The 16,815-nt window shown below is 54.1% G+C and overlaps 1 protein-coding gene across 1 annotated transcript in view; it reads left to right on the top strand.

Annotated features, from left to right (window-relative positions):
• The window catches only part of KIRREL3 (kirre like nephrin family adhesion molecule 3), a 176,305-nt gene that overhangs the window by 42,179 nt on the left and 117,311 nt on the right, over positions 1–16,815 (top strand). The window contains 1 exon segment of the mRNA XM_062013903.1: positions 871–948. Within this exon segment, the coding sequence (XP_061869887.1) occupies positions 871–948 (78 nt within the window).

Below are 16,815 nucleotides of genomic sequence, written 5' to 3'. Positions count from 1 at the left end.
GGCAAGCCAGGGCTGTGCTTTCAAGCTGTTGCTGTGCTCTCACCCCTCCTGCTCGGCCGCTTTCCCCAGCTTCGTGGCAATCCCCAGTGGAAAGAGAGGGAAGGGATGGGGGGGACTCTGAGGAGACCACAGCCACATTAAGTAAACATCAAAGAGGCTTTGATCAGCGGGGCTCTGCAGAGCACAGACGCCCCTGAGGAGCTCTGCAGGTCTACAGGCAGCAGCAGGGACACGGTACCTTAATTTTCTCCACTGTGACACAGGAGGATTTGTTTGAAGAAGTGGAGCTTTTTGCCTCCCTGCCCACGTGCACAGGACTTGCAGCCTGCTGCTGGAGAAAGCCACGTTCACATCTCCGTCCCTGACGAGTCACAAAGCCCTGTAGAGAAATTGAGGCATCAAAGGCAGGCATCTCCTCAGAATCCAGCACTTGTAGGGCCACTTGCTTGCTTCTGAAGAGCAAGATGCCTCAAGCTAGACTCATCTTCCCTTCTGAGGGCTCTTTCCTTGCTTTGCCAAGGGAGAAAGGGATTAGAGGGTCCATGTTGGCCTGTTGCACCGATGTGGATGAAGATGCAGCTCGCTCCCTGAGAGCCCTCAGGACCCTTGGCACACCTGAGCATCCCACCAATGAGTGAGGAAGAGGATGGTGACCCTCTTTCCTCTCTGCAGACAGCCATGGCAAAGCAGAGCAGCAGCTGGAAGTCATTGTTTTCCCTCCTCCCTAACAAAGCTCAGCTCTGCGAGGCTGACCAGAGCCTTCAGTTCCATACCTGCCTCCCAGCAGGATTTGTTCCTCTCCAGCATCCCAGGGCACTTGGCTCTTCTGCCCAGCCTGCTCTGCTAATGTCACTGTCTCTTCTCTTGCAGAACTGGGGCTCCCAGGAAGAGGATGCTGCCTCGTACTGGGGTTCATGTACAAGGAGAAGTACCGCAGGATGACTGAAGGTGAGCGGTTCCCCTCACCTTCTGCTCTTCTTTCCTCTTTAGCAACCTCATCAGGGTTCTTCTTGACACCCAGGAGAAAATCCTGCTTCCCCCTTTCATCTCCAAAACATCTTCCTGGGCCTGGATGTGGGAATCCCCCTGCTTGAAGCTGCAAGAGGAAAGAGCAGGAGCTTGGTAGTTGGGTACATCCCGAATCCACTCTCTTCTCCACACAAAAGGATCTGTCCCGTGGGAAGCTCTTCCAGCAGTTGCTGTGTCTGTCTCTCTTCTAGTTGGGTGGTGATGCCTTGCTGTGGTATCTTCAGAATACCAGTTTCCAGTGCCTTTGCACCTCAGAGGCATGTTCTGTTGCTCTGCACTCGGGCAGAGACCTGACTAAGACATCTCCTGGTTTATATTCTCCTCATCCCACCCCTCCCAGTGCTTTATGATCATTGATCAATCCATAGAAGCATCATAAAATAATGATGAAGCAGAACAACTAAACCTGTTTATGCCTTGGAAGAACTGGCATCCTTGCTTCTGGAAGCTTCCTTGCTTGGCATCTTGGTTGCTGGAGCAAACCCTGGTGCAGCACCATCTCTTGATTAATATGGGATCATTAAGGATTCAAAGGTCCTGGATGGGATGTCAAGGAGAGTTTGGTGGCTGTGAGGTTACTCTGGGGACTTCAAACTCAATCCAAATGGACTGAAGCCTTCTTTGGGGAGGGGGGAGTGGTTTGGACCAAGGGTGTGTGGGATGGTGCTCTTGCAGGAGTAAAAGGCTCGTTGGCTTTCATGGGGTAAAACTCTTGTAGAGGCAAGTTTATGGCTGAAATATCAGTTAGAAGATCAAAGGTTCCTTCAGTTTCCCAGGAGCCTTGATACTGAGCTGCTAACGTGGGGAAAGTACTTCAAGCCTTCACCTCATGCTTGTTAATTACCACATGCTCTTTAAATATTGATTAAAGTGTGTTCTGTAATGGGAAGGGGCTGCCCTGGGGAGAAGGGATGGCACAGTCTTGGTGAAATCTCTCACCATCTTCCCACCCCAGTGGCTGTGCTGGGATGGGCAGGAGCACGCTGAGGATGCTCACAGGGTGTCTGGGAGCCCTCAGGACCCTTGGCACACCTGAGCATCCCACCAACCCATTGGGATGGTTCCCAGAAGCTCCTTGTCCCCCTCCCCAAATTGCATCCAAAGCTTGCATCTGCCTACAAAGTGAAAACCCCTTTTGCAGGCTGAACAGTGGCTTTGTGTGGAGAGAACAAAGGAACATGAAAGGCCAAAAGCAAAAAGCCTTTGTGTGGGAAAGGGAACAAAGTGTGCCTGCCTGGCACTGTGCAGCCAGCCAGCTCCTGGCCCCCTGCAGGCTTTGCAGGACCATTATGTTGAAAGGTACAATCTGCCCAAAAACACAAAGCTGGGGGGATTTCCATGGCTACAAAGACCACCTAGGACTTGTGTTTTCACTAGAGGCAGTTCTGGATGACAATTGCAGGCCTCCAGCCTCCCAGGTTTTATGGTGGATTTCAGTGCAGATCCACTCTGGATGGTGCACAAAGCCAAGGATGGGGGGGGGGGGGGGTGGGATTCAGATGTCTGGTCATCCACAGAGGTACAGTGAAGATATTCCCTGCACAGAGTACCTGAGGCAGACTCTTTGGGCCAGTTCCCTTGCAGGGAGAAGGAGAGGAGACAGCTCTTCCCTTTGCTGTTTCTGCCAAGTGAGAGCTTTCCCTCTTTGTGTTGCATGATGGTGCCTAATGAATAGCCCTATTAATAATTGCAGGGTAGCAGAAGGAGCTGAAAGAAGAGGCAGGCAGTGGGGCAATGGGATAATGATGAGGTGTGGGGTCTCCATCATAGTGGAACTGGGTAATTACAGGGATCATTAGACCCTTGCTGTCACTTAAAGGAGGCAGCTACGAAACCTGCTTGTAGGTAGAGAAGCACAAGAGAGCTCAGAGGTGGGGGAATCACCTCTGGGTGGGAAAGCCTTGCTCTTGGAGAATCATTGAATCATTTCAGCAGGAATAGACCTTTAAGATCATCAAGTCCTTTGTCCCAGCCCTACCAACCCCTTAGTGCAGCATCATGGAATAGGCCTTGGCCCAGCCACCCAGCCTATCTAGATCTCTCTGGAGAGCTTCCCTACCCTCAAGCAGATCAACACTCCCACCCAGCTTGGTGTCACCTGCAATGAAGACCCAGGCTGGGCACTTGCAGACCTCTCCCAGCAGGGTCAAATGAATGTGGTGGCTTCCAGCTGTTCTGTGGTCCCAGCCAGGGTCTTTAGTAGCAATATCCTCTTTGTTTGCCAACTGGCAAGTGGTGGCTGTCCATTAACACAACAAATTGCAGATGCAGGCTCTTCTCCCTTGGCCAGGAGACAAAGAAGCATCTGAGAACTTGCCTCTGTTCTGTGTTACCTCAGAGGCATTGGGGTCTCTCCCAGCTAAGGCAATGGAGCAGCCTGGGCTGCTGCTGCTGGTGTGTGAGGCCAAAGGGATTCAGGTGCTCTCCTTGCAGCTGTATTGATGCTCCACCTCAGTTGCCTGTTGCCTTCTTCACAGGATCACAGGATCTCAAGGGTTGGGAGGGACCTGCAAAGCTCATCCAGTGCAGCTCCCTGCCAGAGCAGCAGCACCTAGAGCAGCGCACACAGGGACTCATCCAGCTGGGTTGGGATGTCTCCAGAGAAGGAGATATTTGGCCTGGCAGTGGAGTGGCAATTTGGGTCAACAGCTGATGATTTGGGGATGCTTTGCAAGCGTGGGCAGCCTCACCCCGTGCTCTTAGAGCTGCTCATCGACCCACCTGCAAAAACAGGAGCCCAACATTGTGTAGTTTAGACTTTAAATGATGCTCACAAGGTTGGTTGTGGAGAAGCTGAGCTGTCTCCAGCCCTGCCTTGCTGTTGCATTAGAGATCACAGAACCTCAGGGGCTGGCAGGGACCTGCAAAGCTCATCCAGTGCAGCCCCCTGCCAGAGCAGCAGCACCTAGAGCAGGGCACACAGGGACTCATCCAGCTGGGTTGGGATGTCTCCAGAGAAGGAGCCTCCACAGCCCATCTGGGCAGCCCCTGCCAGTGCTCCCTCACCTCAGCAGGGAACAAGTTTCCCCTTGTGTTGCTTTGGAACCTCTTCTGTTCCAGCTTGTTGCCCCTTGTCCTATCACTGACAAGAGCCTTGCCCCTCTGAAGCCCCCAGCAGGCAAGGTGCAGGGTCTGGGCAGGATCTGGGGGTGTGTAAGGGCTGGGGAGCAGGAAGGTGCTGCTTTATGCCCATCCCTCTGCTGGGATTGCTGCTCACCCTGGCTGTGAGTTGTGGGGTTGAATTAAGCTGCTGACAGTTGCAGACAGAGAGAGGAGGAGGCAGAGCTGTCTGCAACCACGCTTCAGAGCTAATCCCCCACCATCTGTCTTCATTCTGCTAATATCCCACTCAGTCAGATGCTGCCCACTGTTTGTTAACAGCAACAGATACAGAACCTGGAGGAGCAGGCTGTTTGCTCACCAGGGGCTGGGTTTCCTCTTCAGAAACAAGGCTCCTCAGACCACAGCAGCAGTGTGGTGGGAGCCACAGCTTGGTGACTGCCTGTGCCAAGGCACGTGCTGTGCAGGGGAGCTGGTGCTGAGCTGCCCTGCTTTCCCTAGGGCTGGTGCTGCCCTGGCTCAGGGAGAGTTTTGGAGGAGGAAGGTGGGTCTGTGAGGTGGGTCACCTCAGGAGCAAGCATCTTGAACTGACCTGAATGGGTTTGGTCAGAAAAGCCCTTGAAGCTGCTGGATCCCAGCCCTGACCCACGGCCTCAGCACCTCATCTGTGTGGCTTTGGGATCCCTCCAGGGCTGGGCACTGCCCCAGCTCCCTGGGCAGCCTGGCACAGGGCTGACACCCCTCTCAGGGAAACAGTTCTGCCTCAGCTCCAGCCTCAACCTCCCCTGGGGCAATTTGAGCCTCCTGTCACTCAGGAGAAGAAACCAACCTCCAGCTCCCCTCAGCCTCCTGTCAGGGAGCTGCAGAGAGTGCTGCTGGCTGCCCTCAGGCTCCTCTTCTCCAGGCTCAACACCCCCATTCCCTCAGCCCCTCCCCAGCCCCTTTGTGCTCCAGCCCCTTCCCCAGCTCAGTGCCTATATTGGAGCTTGTTTTTCTTTGCTCTCTTCCCCTTCATGTCCATCTCTCTCCCCTTCCCAAGGGGTTTGCTGTACAATCTCTCCCTGCCTGTCCATAGCTGCTCGCCCTGGGCTGGGCTTGCTCTGCCCTCTCCTGCAGCAGCCATAGGCAGGTATTCAGATGTCAGTCCTGCTCCTGCTATTTTTCTTCTTCTCTCCTGCCTCTGACTTTTTGCCAGATCTAACTGGAGTCATTAGCAAGTGGCACTGCAGCAATTATGGCACTTTTTGGCTGCCATTCATAAAGCTACTAACGGGAACGATTAAGTGCTGAGAGGTGTCAGCCTTTTCCTTCACCACCTGCTCCTGCCAGCCCTTGGCTGCTGGAAGGTGCCTACAACCATCTCCCCACACACAGGGCAGCTCCTTTCCCTCCTCTCACCTCCCTTTACAGGCACTTCACTGGCTCTCGTGGGTAGGTGGCACCTCAGTGGGATGGACCCGGTGCCCAGCTCGGTCTCTGCATGGGGGGAAAGGTGGGCTTTGCACAGTGAATGCTCTGGTCAGTTTTGGGTCCCTCACTGCTACAGGGACACTGAGGGGCTGGAGCTTGTCCCTGAGAGTGTTGTCAGCCCCTGTGCCAGGCTGCCCAGGGAGCTGGGGGGTTGAACTCTCCAGTAATGAATGACAGGAGGAAACAGCCTCAAGTTGCCCCAGGGGAGGTTGAGGCTGGAGCTGAGGCAGAACTGTTTCCCTGAGAGGGGTGTCAGCCCTGTGCCAGGCTGCCCAGGGAGCTGGGGCAGTGCCCAGCCCTGGAGGGATCCCAGAGCCGTGGAGCTGAGGTGCTGAGGCCGTGGGTCAGTGCTGGGCTGGGCAGGGTGAGGGCAGGGCTGGGACTGCAGCAGCTTCAAGGGCTTTCCCAACCCAAATGGTCTCATGGTTCTGTGATTCCAAGGCTGGGTGTGAAAGGAGATGTGCTCTGGGAAAAGGGACAGGAGGAGGATTCAGTGCCACATCCTCCTCCTGGACCACCTAATGATTCATGATCTGTGCTGAAGGAAGGACAGGTTCCCTCTCTTCAGATCCCTGCTTAGCTCATAGCTCTGCTTTCCACTTTGCCAAGTCATCAGTTAGAGACAGGCACAAGGCTAAAATCTGTCCCTCCTTAGGATGGTGAGGACTCCAGTGAGATGGGAGGAGAAAAGATAACCAAGGACCCTGTGGGTTGAGACAAGGGCAGGGAGGGCTCACTGCCAGGGATGGCTCAGGGCAAAACAGACTCCACTGCCCAACTTAGGGAAGTTTATTCTGCTGCCTACAAGAGACAGGACAGAGAAAGCAAAACCAGAGCAGGATGATGAGAAAAGTCCAACCAGCACTTCAAGATGTCCTTCCCTCCCCCTCCCTTCTTCCCAGGCTCAGCTCCCTGCTCCCCATGTCTCCATCTCCCCCCCCTCAGCAGCACAGGGCACAGGGGATGGGGGCTGTGGTCACAGATGGTCTCTGCTGCTTCTTCCTTCTCAGAGGAGGAGGACTCCTCACCTTCCTCCCACGGGACACCATCCTTAGTGAAGCTCTCTGCTGAGTCCTTCCCTGGGGCTGCAGCTCCTCACAGACTCCTCCAGCCTGGCAGCAGCATCCTCCATGGCAGCAGCATCCTGGGCACCTTCTGCTGCATCACTGTCCTCCCACAGAGTCACAGCCCCTCTGGGCACACTCACCCCTGGCCTGGAGCCCTCCACAACCTGCTGGGACATCTCCACCATCACCCTCACTGGTTGCAGGGCAACAGTCCCCACCTCACTGCAGGATGCTGGGGAGTCTCTGCTCCAGCACATCTCCTCCCCTCTTCCCTCACTGACCTCACTGATCCTCGTGGTCACTCCTCTCTCTCTTCCATCTCCTTCCATCACCTCTCAGAAAAGAAAGAACCCTCCTCCTCTGCTTTCCTCAAAATGATGGCAGAGGCACCCAAGGGGCTCAGCCCCAGAGGTGAGTCTGACTTAGGGAAACTTCTGAGCAACTTCTTACAGGAGCCACCACTGCAGCCTCTTCCCTGGTGCCAGAAACAGCTCCACACAAACCCATGACAGTGTCATTTTGGGGTGTCTCTGTTTGTGGTCCAAAGGATGGTGAGAGAAGCAGCAGAGGGTGTTGCTTAGCACATCGTATCTGCTGGGTAATGGCTGCAGAGATCTGCTCAGTAAGGGCTCTGTGAAGCCAAGGCAGACCTTTTATTGCTCTCTAAAGGCCACACAGGGCTGTTGGCATAAGCCAAACCTGGAGTTCTGGGAGTGTGGAGGGTGAGGACTTTAAAGGTTTGTGGTCTGAGGGCAACTCCCACCTCGACTCTTTGGTTCAGGAGCTTTGGGATCTTACCTAAAGGTGCTGAGCTTAATGCAAAGCTCAGATGGCTCTTACTGGGGGAAGGTGAAGGTCCCAAGAGGAAACCATCCACCCTACCTCAAACATGGGGCACAGGCTGGCCCAGAAGGGCAGTGCTGGTGGTGGCTTGGACTGGGGAAGGCTCACTGCCCCTCTCTGTGATGGCTCACACATCCATGCAGCCCTTACAGCTGAAGGTGCTCCAGCTCAGCCCCTGCCACCCTGCCAGAAGTGGGCAGCTGCCTGTTCCTGGCCTCCATCAACTTTGCCTTTGCAGCTCCTGAACTGGCTGGGGATGATGGGGGTTTGGGGGTTGCTTTTGTTGTCTTCAATTGCAGCACCTCTCTGGTCTGCACATGGGTTTTGGTTCTGCCAGAGGTGGGGAGGGAACTGTGTATGCAGATGAAAGCTGGGGTTTATGGCTTGTAATTATCTCCTGCCCATCCTCAGAATAATTGCAGCTCGTCCATTATTAATAATTGGAATTCCAGCCCTTGTCATAGATCACAGAGGGGAGGGGAAGCTCAGCCCAGCCTTTGCATAATGTACCTTGCTCTAAATTGAATAATTGGCAAAATGGTGACAATCATTAAGGTTTTTTTCCCTCCCCCCCACATTCCTTGGTGCTGGAATTAGTGAGATATTAGTGCAATTAGCCAGTGCTTCCATTTGAGGCTGCAAAGCATTGGGTTTGTAATTTAGAACAAATGTAAAAGCCCACTTGTGCTCCTGAACAGATTATTTGTCCTGTTTAAAAGTATCTAATGGGGTGGCTGTCATCTAAGCAAGATACATTTGACCCATTGCAATTTGTTCCCCTTTTAATCTCCTATCTGTATTCCCTGGATCTTTTTCTTCTTCTTCTAATAAAAACTGGCCAAGAGAGAGAAACCAAAGAGGGAGAGACCAGAAGCTTTATGGATCTGGAGTTTATCATAAGCCAAAGTAACTTGAAATCAAGGCTGTTAAAGCCCAGAAAGCAATAAAGAGCAAATGTTATTTGGAGGTCCTTTAAAGGGCCCAGTGACTTTTCACTGCAAGGTTGCTCTTTCCCACTGCTGCTTAATGGCTTCTGCAAGGGAAGCTGCAGCTCTTGCAAGGAGGAAGGTTGGGGGGATGCTTCTGCAGCAGCTCTGTGCTGCTGGAGGCAAAGTTCAGGTTCCCATTCAGTGAGAGCTCAAGTGGCTTGAGAGCTGGGCACAGAGGGACCCTCAGCAAGTTCCCTGCTGGCACCAAACTGGGAGCACTGGCTGATTGCCCAGAGGCTGAGCTGCCAGGCAGTGAGAGCTGGGCAGGCTGAGAGCTGGGCACAGAGGGAGCTGCTGAGGTTCAACCAGGGCAAGGGCAGAGTCCTGCAGCTGGGGAGGAACAACCCCCTGGGCCAGCACAGGCTGGGGGTGACCTGCTGGAGAGCAGCTCCAGGAGAGGGACCTGGCAGTGCTGGCTGAGAAGAAACTGCCCCTGAGCAGCAACGTGGGCTCGTGGGCAAGAAGCCAACGGCAGCCTGGGGGCATCCAGCAGAGTGTGGGCAGCAGGGCCAGGGAGCTTCTGCTCCCCTTTGCTCTGCTCTGCCACAGCTGCTGAGGCCTCAGCTGGAGTCCTGTGGCCAGTTGTGGGCTCCCCAGCTGCAGAGGGACAGGGAAGTGCTGCAGAGAGGCCAGTGCAGGGCTGCCAAGATGCTCAGGGCACTGGAGCATCTTCCTTGTGAGGAAAGGCTGCGGGACCTGGGGCTGGTCAGGCTGGAGGAGACTGAGGGGGGAGCTCAGTAATAGTGACAAATATCTCACTGGTGGGTGTCAGGAGCTTGGGGCAGCACTTTTTTCTTTTATCTCCAGCAACAGGACAAGGGGTGATGGGATGAAGCTGGAACACAAGAAGTTCCATTGAAACATAAGGAGAAGCTGTGTCAGTGTTTGAGTGAGGGAGCCCTGGCCCAGGCTGCCCAGGGAGGGTGTGGAGGCTCCTTCCTTGGAGCTCTTCAAGACCCCTCTGGACACGTTCCTGTGTGACCTGATCTAGGTGGGAGCTGCTTCTGCAGGGGGTTGGGCTGGATGAGCTCTAAAGGTCCCTTCCAACCCCTCCCATGCTGTGATTCTGTGATTCACAGCAGCACCCAGACAGGTAAAATCCAATCCTGAGGAGGAAAGGAGATGGGTTCCAACCGCAAACTGTGAGTTTCAGCTTGAAAACACATCCTGAGTATTGAAGCCCTGGGTATGCTGAGTGCATCCCTCTTCTTTGGGCTGGCCCAGCCTGCTTCAGGCCTCCTGCAGCATCAGCAGGGAACAGAGGGACTCAGAGAAGCTGGCTGTGTCTCTGCTCCAAATGTCTCTGTGCTTGAAGGCCCCTTCTGCTGCCTGCTGTGGTTCAGAGTGGCTTCAGGGAATGCTTCTTGCCAGGAAAACATCCTGTTAGTGTGGCACTGAGGCTCTGTGACGTGTTTGTGCTGCCTGGGAGCAGCTCAGCAAGGTACTTGCTGCCTCTGAGTTGCTTGAAAGCACAGGGACACTGCATCTGAATCTTGCAAGTGATTTCTTTTTCATATCTGCAGCAGCACAGGCTGAGCCTGCATCTTCCTCAATCCCAAGGATAAAGTGGAGCCAGCCCCTTTGATCCCTGTAAAAAGGGACCTTTCTCCTCTGCCAGATGCTGACAGCTTCTGTGCTGCTGCAGCTCCAGCCTCCCTCACTGCTCTGACCTGGTGGTGGAAAGGGTCTGTCCTTGGGGACCAGACCTGCAACGTTACTTGGTGTTGCTCAAGCAGCATTGGCTCTGCTCAGCCTCTTTTTTTTTTTGCACACAGTAGAGCTCAGCAGCCTGTGAACAACTTGAGCATCTTCTCGAGCATCCCAACATCTTTGTACAGTTTGCCCTCTGAGGCTTTGCAGCAGTCTGCAGCCTGGAATTGGGACTCACTGAATGATGGGGGTTGGAAGGGCCCTGCAGAGCTGCTCCAGCCCAACCCCTTGCTAAAGCAGGTTCCCCTTGAGCAGGGGGCACAGGAAAGTGTCCAGGTGGGTTTGGAAACCTCAGCCTTGTGTTACTGAGCTCCCCCCTCAGTCTCCTCCAGCCTGACCAGCCCCAGGTCCCGCAGCCTTTCCTCACAAGGAAGATGCTCCAGTGCCCTGAGCATCTTGGCAGCCCTGCACTGGCCTCTCTGCAGCACTTCCCTGTCCCTCTGCAGCTGGGGAGCCCACAACTGGCCACAGGACTCCAGCTGAGGCCTCAGCAGCTGTGGCAGAGCAGAGCAAAGGGGAGCAGAAGCTCCCTGGCCCTGCTGCCCACACTCTGCTGGATGCCCCCAGGCTGCCGTTGGCTTCTTGCCCACGAGCCCACGTTGCTGCTCAGGGGCAGTTTCTTCTCAGCCAGCACTGCCAGGTCCCTCTCCTGGAGCTGCTCTCCAGCAGGTCACCCCCAGCCTGTGCTGGCCCAGGGGGTTGTTCCTCCCCAGCTGCAGGACTCTGCCCTTGCCCTGGTTGAACCTCAGCAGCTCCCTCTGTGCCCAGCTTTCATCTTTCTGCCAAGCTTTGCATAAAGCCCCAGGATCCCTGGCACAAGATGTGCTGGGATCCTCTGCAGCTGTGAGGCTCAGAACCTGATCTCCAGAGCTCCCTGTGGGACAGGGTTTTGCTGACCCTGCTGTCATGGCCAGTAAAGGTGCCATCTCCTCCTGGGCTGAGCAGCTCTGATGAGGCAGCTCAGTGGCTCAGGGGGGCAGGATCCCAATTGACTAGGGAAGAGCCTTGTGTTCTGCCTCTGACAAAGGCATCTGAGCAGGACGAGGCGAGTGGATGGAGCGAGCTCAGAAGCTGTTAAAGAACAAGTTGTTATCAGCAGAGCTCTCATTGATATTTCTGCCATGCTTTGAGTGTCTGTTAGCTAAACAAGGCAGGGATGTAAGGGAAACCCGAGGAAACACCAGCAAACAAGCTGTCTTTTCTGTGTAGTGTCAAGGGGAGGCTTGGCCAGGCTCAGCCAGCTGGAAATGTGGGTAAAATACAGGAGCTGGAGAGATGAGCCAAGGCCTGGCTGGTGTGTCCCTCACAGTTACAAGCTGGGGGGAAGGATCCCTTGGGCAGCTTAGGAAACAGCTCCCCAGCTTGCAGCCACTCTCTGCTCCTTTGGAGAGGGGGGAGCAGAGTTTCCTCCTTGATGCTCCAGTTGCATCCACTGAGCAGCTCAGCTCGTAAATCTGATGGAGAGCTGGCTGAGTTTTATGTGTTGTTGTAGCAGTTAATGGTCTAAGGGTGTAATTTTATCTATTGATTTGAGGAGAGGTCCCTTGTGGAAAGCTATTGCTGCATGGTCTTAAATAAATGGAGACAATTCCTTCCTCACTGGGTGAAGATCATCCAGGAGCTGCTTCTCTCGCTGTTCAGCCTGCAGGTGTGGAGGGCAGAACCTGGGATCACACCTGTGTCCCTTTGCCAGGGGCTGGAGGACCTGCTAAAGACACTTCCAGAGGTCTTGGGTGTTGATAAACATGGATCAATATCTAGGGGGGGGATTTAGAATACCTTGTCTGCTTGGATCCCATTGCCTTTGCCAGCCCCTTGATGTCCTTCCTGGCATTTGGAATGGGATGTGTGCCTAAGGGACACTGCTGGGAAAAACCTGTGCATGGAAAATGCACTTGGCAAAGGGCAGAGGTGAGGTCCCACACTTCACCTTACACTGGTTGCACATCTCAGGGTGTTGCTGTCTCGGTTGGGCTTGGGCTGGTTTCTTTTCCAAGTGCATCAGGAGGTGAGGGGGGAGCATTGAATTCCAGGCGATGCAAAGCTTCTCTCTGAAGATGCCCCAGAGTTTAGCCCTGAGCTTGTGTATGTGTTGCTAATTATTCCCTCTCTGCAGAGCTGTTCCTGCAGCCTGGGTGTGTTATTTAGCTTTCCCTCCATGGGGCCCCTGCCAGAGAGGTTGCTGACAGGCACTAATTCATCAGTTGTCCAGGTCAGACTGTTGACATGGTGTCCACCAGACCAGAACCTGGACATGCAGGGCTGCCTCTGTCATTAAGTCAAGCTCATGGTGCCATAAATCCCCCTGGCATGGACATGATTGGGTGGAAAAGCTTCCAGCTCTCCAAAGGATCTGAAAGTCATTGTTTCCAAGAAAACAATCTGGATGATTCAGGAGGGGGCAGGAGGGTGACAGTGTATCCCTGCCTGAGGCTGGAGGAAGGAAGAGCATCTCTTGTGCCATCTTTGGCAAGTCCTAGGGCACAAAGCACTGCAGCCCTACCCACCACTGCAGGAACCAGGCTTTGTTTGGGCTGGCTGTTTCTTTTTAAACCCTTCTTAAAACCCCTTCTTACTGCAAGGAGCTGCTGGAATGTTGTTGTTAAAAGCTGCAAGTCCCATTGTTTTTCCTCCTCCCCAACTGATTTGCTGTCTCTGGCCAAACCCTGCCATCTGTAACCACTGAGTACAGCTGAACTCTCTTAGCAGCCTCCAGGTTGGGGGTTGGTGAAGACAGAAGAAAAGCAGCATGGTCAAAAACCTGCTGGAGGCTCCTTCTCTGGAGACATTCCAACCCAGCTGGATGAGTCCCTGGGTGACCTACTCTAGGTGGTGCTGCTCTGGATGAGCTTTCAGGGTCCTTTCCAACTCTAAACGTTCTGTGAAGGGCATGAGTGGAGCTCCTCTAGGCCAGGCATGTGATGGTTATGGAGCACCCAGGGCTGCTGCTGCTGAGATCCCTCACAAAGGCTGAACCCACAGGCCTGAGCAGTTCCCTCCAGCAAAACAGCAACTCAGGGCCTCTATCACAGGATCTCAAGGGCTGGGAGGGACCTGCAAAGCTCATCCAGTGCAGCCCCCTGCCAGAGCAGCAGCACCTAGAGCAGGGCACACAGGGACTCATCCAGCTGGGTTGGGATGTCTCCAGAGAAGGAGCCTCCACAGCCCATCTGGGCAGCCCCTGCCAGTGCTCCCTCACCTCAACAGGGAACAAGTTTCCCCTTGTGTTGCTTTGGAACCTCTTCAGTTCCAGCTTGTTGCCCCTTGTCCTGTCATTGGCCATCCCTGAGCACAGCCTGGCTCCAGCCTCCTCACACCCTCTCTCTGTATCCCTTTACACCCATTATTTACCTCCCATAGGTGTTTTACCCAATGTATGGGGCTAATCCTCAAACACCTCCAGAGATAGAATTTGAGGTGGGTTTGGTTTGGGTTTTGTTTTCCCCCTTTTAACAGAGATGAAGGTTTTATAGAGACAGGAGGGAAGAAGTGAAATCTTCAGTGACTAATGATCCTCATCAATATTCATGAGAGACAGGATTGCATTGCAAGGTTTCAAATAAAGGCAGGAAGAAAGAGAGAAAGGGATTGACTTCTTTAGAAGCTAAATGAAATATTTAGGTTGACCTGGAGAGAAGTATGCCAGGTCTTTGTTGGCATCAGCTTAGACCAGCATTCAGCTGAGGAGCTTTCAAAGACAAGCAGAGGGAGCTGAGTTGCTGGGGGAGGTTTATGGAGGTGGTGGGCAGGGAAGTCCGAGGCTCAGCTCTCCTTCTTCCCTTCCTGACTCTATTTCCCTGGCTTTGCTACAGCAGGTAATCACACCTAGCTTGAAGGTGACACCTTAACCCCCTCCCAAATGCTTGATGAGGGAACCTTGATCCTTCCCCACTTCCAGCTGGGGTGGGGAGAAGTAAAACCTCGTAGGAGAAAACACCTGAGGCAGGATCTTGTCCCAGTGATGATGCTCCAGCCGTGCAGCAGCCATGGCAGGGGACAGAGACACGAGCAAGACCTTATATCAAGCAGACTTAACAGCTGAGAGGGCACATCAGGCCTGGAGGGAAGGCATCCCCCCAGCCTGCTGCACTTCTCTGCTCAGCCTTCTTTCCCTTCCTCTCCTCCCTTCTGCACCCTCTCATTTGTGTGCATCCCTTCCCTCCTCCTCTGAGTGGCAGCTGTCCCACCCCTCCACCAAGGTCGGTTGCCCTTGAGACCATCTTTGATCTGTGCCCTGATAGAAGGGCCTCAGTATTGACTTTGGCTTCGGCTTCATTAAGGAGCAGCCTCATTTGTCAACTTGTTTGTGTGGAAAGCTGCTCAGGGAGAGGGCAAGGCCTCAGAATTAACTCCCTCTCACATGGGGTTTGCAGGCAAGGTCGTTGCAGGTGGCCCCTGCACGTTCCTCTCCTCATCCCTTCACGTCACAGAGGTTTTTAAGCCAGGTTAGATGCAGGAGGCTTCTGCTGAGCTGTGTGCAGCTGCAGGAACTTGCAGAGAGCTCAGAGATGGAGCCTGGGCCACGAGCTTTTGTGGGGAGACCTTTTGCAGCAGGTTCTCTGGGGCTGGTTGCAGAAGGATTGCAGGTAATGAAGATTAATTTCTCTTGTCAGTTGTCATCAGGTCCCACGTCTGCCAGTAACAGCTTCTGGTTTCAATCCAGATGGTCAGATGAGGTTAATCAAGTTACTCAGGCCTTGCTTCTTTTTCCCTTTCCCTTTTCTGGTGGTGAATAATGCATTGCCAGGTGTTGGCTTGTAGTGTCTGACCTCTCTAGGAATCACCTCCCTGTGCTGCACAGCTCCTTAGGGGCCTCCTCCTGGGTAGGGCCAAGCCACTCCATCTGCTGCTCCTCTGAGTGCTCTGGTGGGAACAACCTTGGCCTAAAATCACATGAAACAGCTGAAACTCCAGACTGGACGTTCCCCAGGGTTGTTTAGTGATTTGGAGGGGTTGGGCAAAGCAGGAGGAATCTCTCCCCCTTTGTTTAGGTTCAAAGCAGAGAGGAAGAAGCTGTGCTGCTGAGGATGGATGGCTGCAGCACAGGGCCTTTCCACACCTCCTGCAGGTGAAGACAAAGCCCAGCTTCACCAAAACTCAACCTAGGTGGGGTATAACTTCCTGGAGACCTAAAGCCTTGATGTCCTAGTGGGGAAGGGCCTAGTGATGCTCTCCCTTTCCTCCTGAGAAAGGCTGAGCCTTTGATGGTGTCGTGGTTTGGCCCAGCCAGCACAGCAGCACCACGACAGCCTCTTGCTCGGTGCCCCCATTCACCCCCACCCTCGTTAGGATGGCGGAGGCCCCAGCAAAATGGGAGTAAAAAGAGAAGCAAGATTGTTGTGGATTGAGACAAGGGCAGGGAGGGCTCGCTGTCAATTACGGTTCCAGGCAAAACAGACTCTAGTACTCGACTTAGAGAGGAAAGTAGGAAAGTTTATTCTACAAGAAACAGAACAGAATAAAAGCAAAAAGGGAGCAGGATGATGAGTATTACAACTGGCACTTTAAGATCTCCCTCCCCCATCCCTCCTTTCTTCCAGGCCCAGCTCGCTGCTCCCCATATCTCTACCTCCTCCCCCCCAACGGCTCAGGGGGCAGAGAATGGGGCATGTGCTCAGTCTCTCACAGATGGGCTCTGCCACTTCTGTCTGCTCAGAGGAGGATGACTCCTGGCATCCTTCCCCTGCTCCAACACGAGGTCCCTGCCCCAGGACACCGTCCTGAACCAACTTCTCTGGTGTGGGTTGTTCCCAGCAGCTGCAGCTTCTGCCCATACAGGGGCCCTCACACGGGACACAGTCCTTGGGGAATGTCTCTGACGTGGGTTCCTCCCCACAGTTGCAGCTGTGGATATTGGGTCCCTTCCTCGGGACAGGGCCTGCTCCGGCCATAGTGATAAAGGGCCCCTCCTTCGGGACAAGGCCTCCTCCGGCCAAAATCACTGTCCCTGGCTCGGGGTCTTTAAAGAAATGAAAATAAATCTCAGCTTCACCAGTTCTCTCCATAGAATGCAGGGGAGTCTCTGCTACAGTACACCTCCTCCCTTTCATCACTGACCTTGGAGTCCGCATGGCTGTTTCTCTCACTGTTCCTACTCCTTGCACCACCAGCAGCCAGAAGAAGAGAAGAAGGGGCAGAAGAAAGAAAAGAAGATGGAGGAAGACACCTCCCCTTCCGGCTTCTTCTTAAAAAGTGATGGTGGAGGCGTCTAACTGGCTCAGCCCCAGAAGTGAGCCTTTTCTGAGCTGGGGAGAGTTGTGAGCAACTTCTTGCAGGAGCCATCTTTGCAGCCCCTTCCCCCTCACCAGAAAAGGCTGTCATGGCAAACCATGACAGATGGCCAGGAGGTGTGGGAGCATCAGCATGGCCCTCCAGTGCCCACAGTGAGGGAAAAGCAGCATCATGTTGTGCTGCAAAGGGTTAAAGCTGCTACCCCCACACTCCTGGGGGGGTTCAAGGAGGGACAGCAAGGAGAGGGCTCAGGGAAAACTGTTCCTGGCTCTTGCCACGGGCGTTTTGCTTCAGCAAGTCCCAAGGTAATGAGGCATCAGCCCTGCAGCCTGAGGAGTGTGGAGCACTGGGGAGGTGGAATGGCCCAGGGATTCCTGAGCAGGTTGTAAGAGGAGAGAGACTGGAGGAGGTACATT

This window comes from Colius striatus, chromosome 23 (assembly GCF_028858725.1).
Source record: "Colius striatus isolate bColStr4 chromosome 23, bColStr4.1.hap1, whole genome shotgun sequence".
NCBI classification, from domain to species: Eukaryota; Metazoa; Chordata; class Aves; order Coliiformes; family Coliidae; genus Colius; species Colius striatus.
This window is presented reverse-complemented; position numbering and strand designations above follow the sequence as displayed.